The 6,527-nt window shown below is 56.0% G+C and overlaps 1 protein-coding gene across 4 annotated transcripts in view; it reads right to left on the reverse strand.

Annotated features, from left to right (window-relative positions):
* The window catches only part of PDE2A (phosphodiesterase 2A, cGMP-stimulated), a 69,350-nt gene that overhangs the window by 40,331 nt on the left and 22,492 nt on the right, over nucleotides 1–6,527 (reverse strand). For 2 of the 4 annotated variants that reach the window (XM_010849496.1, XM_010849495.1), the window contains one exon: nucleotides 5,410–5,587. The exons of the other annotated variants lie outside the window; for them this stretch is intronic. In XM_010849496.1, the coding sequence (XP_010847798.1) occupies nucleotides 5,410–5,587 (178 nt within the window). The remainder of the gene's footprint in view (nucleotides 1–5,409; nucleotides 5,588–6,527) is intronic. 4 annotated transcript variants of the gene reach the window in all.

Below are 6,527 nucleotides of genomic sequence, written 5' to 3' on the forward strand. Positions count from 1 at the left end.
TGAAAAAGTTGACTTAAAACTCAACATTCAAAAAACTAAGATCATGGCATCTGGTCCCATCACTCCATGGCAAATAGATGGAGAAACAATGGAAACAGTGACAGACTGTATTTTCTTGGGCTCCAAAATCACTGCAGATGGTGACTGCAGCCATGAAATGAAAAGACGCTTGCTCCTTGGAAGAAAAGCTATGACCAATCTAGACAGCATATTAAAAACCAGAGACATTACTTTGCCAACCAAGGTCCATCTAGTCAAAACTATGGTTTTTCCAGTAGTCATGTATGGATGTGAGAGTTGGACTGTGAAGAAGGCTGAGTGCCAAAGAATTGATGCTTTTGAACTGTGGTGTTGGAGAAGACTCTTGAGAGTCCCTTGGACTGCAAGGAGATCCACCCAGTCAATCGTAAAGGAAATCAGTCCTGAATATTCACTGGAAGGACTGATGCTGAAGTTGAAACTCCCATACTTTGGCCACCTGATGCGAAGAACTGACTCATTGGAAAAGATCCTGATCCTGGGAAAGATTGAAAGCAGGAGGAGAAGGGGATGACAGAGGATGAGATGGTTGGATGGCATCACCGACTCAATGGACATGAGTTTGAGTAAACTCTGGGAGTTGGTGATGGACAGGGAAACCTGGCATGCTGCACTCTATGGGGTTGCAAAGAGTCAGACATGATTGAGCGACTGAACTGAACTGAATGGACATGTGAATGGATAGATGAATGGATGAGTGGATGGGTAGATGGGTAGAAGGATGGATAGATGGATGGATGGAGCCTTCATACTTTCCCCAGCTCCCTACCTGTAGCCCTATGGTTGGAGGTAGGTCCACTCAGCACTGTAGATGGTGCCACTCCCCACACACTCTAGAAAGTACCCCAGGTACCAAAAAAATGGAGCCTGTTTGGAGCAATCGGTCTCCTCTGGAACCAGCAGTGGGACTGGATCAGCCTTTCTACACTCATTTGGGTAGGAAGAGAGTCTGGACAAAATGACTTCTAACTCATTAATGGATTATATGAAGCCAGAGACCTTGGTTTTATCCTTTCTGGAGCCACCAGCAGAGGCACTGATGGCCTTCTTGAAGGTCAAGGTCAGTGTCACATGCTGCTCTCCTGTCTTGTCTCTGTGAGTCTCATTGTCTCTCGTGACCTCCATCAACCATCTATTGCTTTCCCTACTGCTGGGAACCTACAGCCTACCCCTTGGTCTCCAGAGGGAAGCCTCCTTGTGCCCCCAGAGTGACCTAAAAGAAGGCAATAACACCAAACCCAATGGCAAGGTACCTCCTAAGGCAAGCTGTGTTACTGTGACTGATTTATACATGCTGATTTATCCACCTCTGCCTGAGCTAGGTCCCCTGGGTGGCCTGGGGTTGGGGAACCTCCTCTTTCTCTGGGCTTTGGTGTCCCTTTCTCTAAAATGGGGACTTCCAAGGACCTTGGAGCCCCTCTCACTCTATTCCTCTTTCCTTCCCTCTGGACCTGTGTCTCTCTCAGGCTGTCTCCCCGATCTCTCCGAGTGGGTCTCTCCCTCTTGCCATGCCTCCCTCGGTCCATGTCTGTCACAGGCTGCTCTCGTGTCTCACCTCTGAGTCTCAATGTCTTTTCCCATCTCCAATCCTCTCTCCTCTCAGATGGCTTCTGCCCTCTCTCTCTTGTACACTCCTGCTCCCTGCCCCCAACTCCTGTCTCTCCTGCCCACTCCTTCTCTAACTCTCCAGGTGGTCTTCTTGAGAACTTGTGGTGAAAGTGTCTGACCCAAGATTGGCACCCCCAGAATAAGGGTACCCAGCAAGGTGGTCATGATGGGAGAAACCAGGGGTGCCAGGGCAGATGCCATCTATTCTTCCACTTCCTGCCTCCTGTTCTGGTGGGCATCACACACATATTCTCCTCTTCCCAGAGAACAGGGCCTTCAGGGACAAAGGAGCCCATCTGTCTCTGCACCCAGCGTGCGCCTGGCACTGCAAGCCCATCTGCTCCACCAGCAGGAGTGGCAGAGCTCCCCCAAAGGAGGCTTCCCGGGGGCTCAGGCCAGAGAAGCCCCTGGGGACTGGGCCTCAGACCCCAGCCAAGCCCAAGGGCCCGGAACTTACTCTGTGACTCTCATAGCCCTTGCAGCATGGCTCACCCCACAGAGTCAGGAGATAGCCAGGAAGCAGGAGGGGCGGCCCTTCCTCCTCTCTCCCCTCCTGCCCACCCAGACCTGCTGTGTACCCAAAGAGCTGCCTTGAATGGATCTGGCACCTTAAACACACAGAGGACAGCTGCCCAGGAGTGCTAAGATCTTGCAGCCCCAGACCTCCCCTCAACAAAGCTGAGCTGGACCGGGGTCAAGAAAATAGAAGAAAGAGGCTTGGTGATCCCTGGGAGACCTGATCTGAGGAAGTGGCAGGAGAGAGGCCCAGGCCTCAGTTGGACAAGTTCACATGTCAGAGTCCTACTTCTGCAGGGAAGAAAAAGCACCTACTGTGTGCTAGGGGCATCCATCAGTGGTTCTCAAACCTGTGCACCAGAACCCCTGTAGGGCTTGTTAGCATCCAGGTTGCTGGCCCTACCCCCAGAGTTTCTGATGCAGTAGGTCTGGGATGAGGCTAAGAGTTTGCATTTCCAACACACTCAGCTACTGGCCCAGGGACCACACTTGGAGACCCAGCAACACACACTCTCTCTAGTCCTCCCATGAACCCTGGGAGGTGCTTGTATTGACCATCCTGTTTCATAGGTGAGGAGACTATGGATCAGAAAGGAGGGGCCTTGCTCAGGTAAGAATGACCCATCTTCTGGCAAGTCCATGCCACTTACACATATGAGGGGGACTCCTCAGAGAAGGTCCCCAGGCAGGGAGAGGCAGAGGTCCTGGAAGGAGAGTGAGGTGGGGCAGGGAGTGACAAGAGACCAGGGTGTGTGGAAGGGGCCCCTCAGAGTTCAGGGGCCCAGGCCTAAAGGAAGGGCCTGCCCTCTCCCCCCTCTCTTGCTCCTTCCTCCCTCCTCTGGGTCCCCCTCTCTCCCCACCAACCCCTTCTCCGCCCCTCACCTGCCCTTCGCAGACTCTGGCTTCAGTTGTTACTCCAACAGGGCCGCGTCTCCAGCCTCCGAGCCACACTGGAGACACGTGCACTGTAGAGTACACCTGAGCCCGGTCCCGGAGAGCCCCCACCACATCTCCCCACCTCCCTGATGAGCTCAGCCCCTCCTGTGGGCTCCTTGCCTCCGACATTCATAACCCTAGCACAGGGTCTGGGGTGAGGAAAGGATGGGATGAGGGAACAGCAGAGTGGGCAGAGGGAGGGAGGCCAGAGCCAAGTGGGGGAGGCAAAAGATGGCCTGCGGTGGGGGGTGGGGGCTCAGGATAGGCTCATGCCTAGGCATGCCGCCCATGCCCCTCTGCCTCATTCTCATGGTAGAGCCGACAGCGACCTCCACCCCCATTGCTCACATTCTCCTCAGCGTCACAGCCTTCCTCCCAAGCATACCAGCAGCAGCCCCTCATCACTGCTATCCCCAACACCTGATGCCTCTACTGTTCTTGACTCATGGCCAAGGCCCCGTGCGGGCAAGGTGGGGCATGGCCTGGGAGTCCCAAGGAGCCGGCCATGAGTCAGTCATACCACTAAAGAGAAGCCTGGGACCGAGGAGGTGCGCTGCCTGCCCCCAGTGGTGTGTAGGCAAGGACAGGGCCCTGCCAGGGAGTCTGTGCCCCAACAAAGGACTGGGTGAACCCGGCTGGCCTTCAGGTCTGGGTCCCATGACCCTTAATGTCTTTGAACCCTTCTCAGCCTCACCCTCTCCCTTCAGGGTGGGTTGGGGGCTGAACAAAGCAAGTCCAGGAGCCTCTGAGAGGCAGACACAGTGGCCCAAGCAGGAGAGAAGGATGGAGCTGTGTGACCCGCTGGGACCAGCGTCAGAGACGAATTAATGTCTCTCAGGAAACAACAGTCGAAGGAACAATTGGACCCATGAATGATTGAATAAATGAGCGACTGGCCTCCCTTCTCTGGGCCTCCCTCCAGGAACATTTTGTCTTTGCTCCCTCCCTCAGGCCAGTCTGAGTCTCCCACCCAGGGCTCTTACAGCCTGTGCTCCCCATAATGGTGTGGCATGCAGAGTTCCCACTACAGTCCACCTGGCTCCCCCATCAGACCGGGGGCTCTTAGAGGGCAGAGGTTTTATCCTCTTCCTCCTCGGGACCCCAGTATCATGCAGCCCCCATCACGGCTGTCAGGAGGTATTCACTGAGCTATCAAATGATCAGCTAGACTCCCAAGTGCCCAGGGCTGTTGGGCTGTGAAGGGTATATGCCATTACCAAGCAAGAGGGGTGGACCTAATGACTTCTGGAGACCCCTGGCTCAGGAAGACAGCTAAGTCCTCTCAAAGTCTTCCAAGTCTAGCACAGTTACTGTCTTAGAGGAGCCTAAGGAAGGAGAATGCCTTGTACAGAGGACTTTGGCAACATTTCCAAGACATCTCTGCAGGCTGAGGGGTCCTTCTGCCTCAGGATCACCTCCCCGTGCAGAGAGGGCAGGGGATAGATGGTATGTCAGGAGGGAAGGGCCCTTCCCCTGGAGCACTAACATTATCACCTTCTTTCATAAGTGAGTTTACCTCCTCCAGGCAGCCCTCCTGGGTGGGTCATTTGTGCTCCTCTCAGCCCTCCTGAGAATTCACACAGGACCAGAGTCTACAAGGGCCTCAGGCCTATGGAACCTAGTCCCCAGCTTGACTAGGGGAGGCTAAGACCAGGAGAGGCAGGAAAGGACTTGCCCAGTTCTCACCCAGAGTCAGGCTTCCCAAGTGGCACTAGTGGTAAAGAACCCACCTACCAATGCAGGAGACTTAAGAGACACGGGTTTGATCCCTGGGTCAGGAAGATCCCCTGGAGCGGGGCATGGCAATCCACTCCAATATTCTCTCCTGGAGAATCCTATCGACAGAGGAGCCTAGCGGGCTACAGTCCATAGAGTCACAAAGAGCTGGACACGACTGAGCAATTAAGCATGTGTGCACCTGGAGTCAGGAGGCTTTGCTCCGGCCACAGGCCTTCGGGACACACTAGGCTCCCTCCCTGCTGAGCACTGTCGTCTTAGAGGCCCCTCAGGTTCCGTCTTGGCTGGTGGATGGATTGAGACCCTCTCAGATGTAGGGAGCGGCTGGGTGCCTTCCTCCAAGTCAGGGACAGGGCCTCTGGTCTCTCCCTGTGCCAGACATGGTGCCCACATTGGGAAGTCAGTAACGGATGGCACTGGCCTGGCACAGGGTTAGTGTGGGCCTGCAGAAGGCAGGGAGGAAGGGCCGGCCTGGGGAGGGGCTGCTGGGGGTGAAGGGGGCTGGCCGGGCAGGGTGTCCCCTCCAGAGCAAGGCCGACAGCAGGCCGCAGAGGGGACTTTCCCGGCTCTGACCTGAACTCTGTTTCCCTCCCGGCCTTCCTGGATTCTCCACGTCTGTCTCTCTCTCTCAGTCTGTTCTTCTCTGGCATGCGTCTCTCCCACAGCCTCACTGCTGGGTCCCATGACTGTATTTGGCTCTGTCTTCAGGGTCTGGTCCATCTCAGCTGTTCCCCAATTCCCGGCGCATGGACTAGGGGTTGGGAGGGAGGGTGAGTATGAGAAAGAGACTGGGACAGAGATAAGGACCAATTCAGAAGCTGAGGAACAAAAGAAGAGCCAGGAGGGGACCTTGGGGCTGGGGCCAGGGAGGCAGGGCTGGCCAGGGTCCTCAAACCTCGCTGGCCCTGAGGACGAAGCCCGAATTGGAGGGAGGGGCAGGGTCCACCCTTTCCCTCTGCACTGGCTCCCGGCCCCCCTTCCTTCTCCCTGCCCCTGCAGGAATGTGTGAGCATCTCATTGTTCCTAAAAATAGTCCCACTGTATTGGGGGTTGGAATGAGAAATCTTCTGGGCAGGGTTCATCTCAGGCATGCCCCTGCCTCTGAGCTTCCAACGATTTTGTTCCCCAGAGCGGGGCCCTTTCTGAGCCACCCCCCACATACACACACACCTGCCATGGCTCCCGGGGCCCCAGAATAGGCTCTGAGCTCTGGGACTTGTTGGAACTGTTTGTGAAGCACCCCAGACGAGGCCACTGCTATTCTTACTGATGCCCGAGTCCAGGCACACTCCAGCCTCTTCCCAACTCTCCAACCTTCTCCCGACTACCCCATCATCCTCCCACCTCCAGGCCCTGGCTCCTCCATTTCCATTTCCTCACTTCTCCCCTCCTGTCCTTCCAGGTCCAGCCCAGGTCTGCTCTGGTGCCCCACCCCTGCTGTGCTCTCTGGCTCCCCATCCAGTCCTTCAGGGTTCAGGGGAGTCTCAGCCCCACCTTGCCTCCTCTGCTCCCCTTGGCAGATCAGCTCGGGCTGAGCCTCCCTCCCCCTCCACTCCCTGAGTAAAGCTCTGAGGCACTGCCCTTCTCCAGGGAAGGGGTCGTTGGTGGGGAGACGCTGCAGGCTCTGGGCTCCCACACCCTCCCCTGACCCCAGCATCTCCCCACCAGCTTTGGTTTTCTCTTTTGCACCC

The sequence above is a fragment of the Bison bison genome, unplaced genomic scaffold (assembly GCF_000754665.1).
Source record: "Bison bison bison isolate TAMUID 2011002044 unplaced genomic scaffold, Bison_UMD1.0 scf7180017864284, whole genome shotgun sequence".
NCBI classification, from domain to species: domain Eukaryota; kingdom Metazoa; phylum Chordata; class Mammalia; order Artiodactyla; family Bovidae; genus Bison; species Bison bison.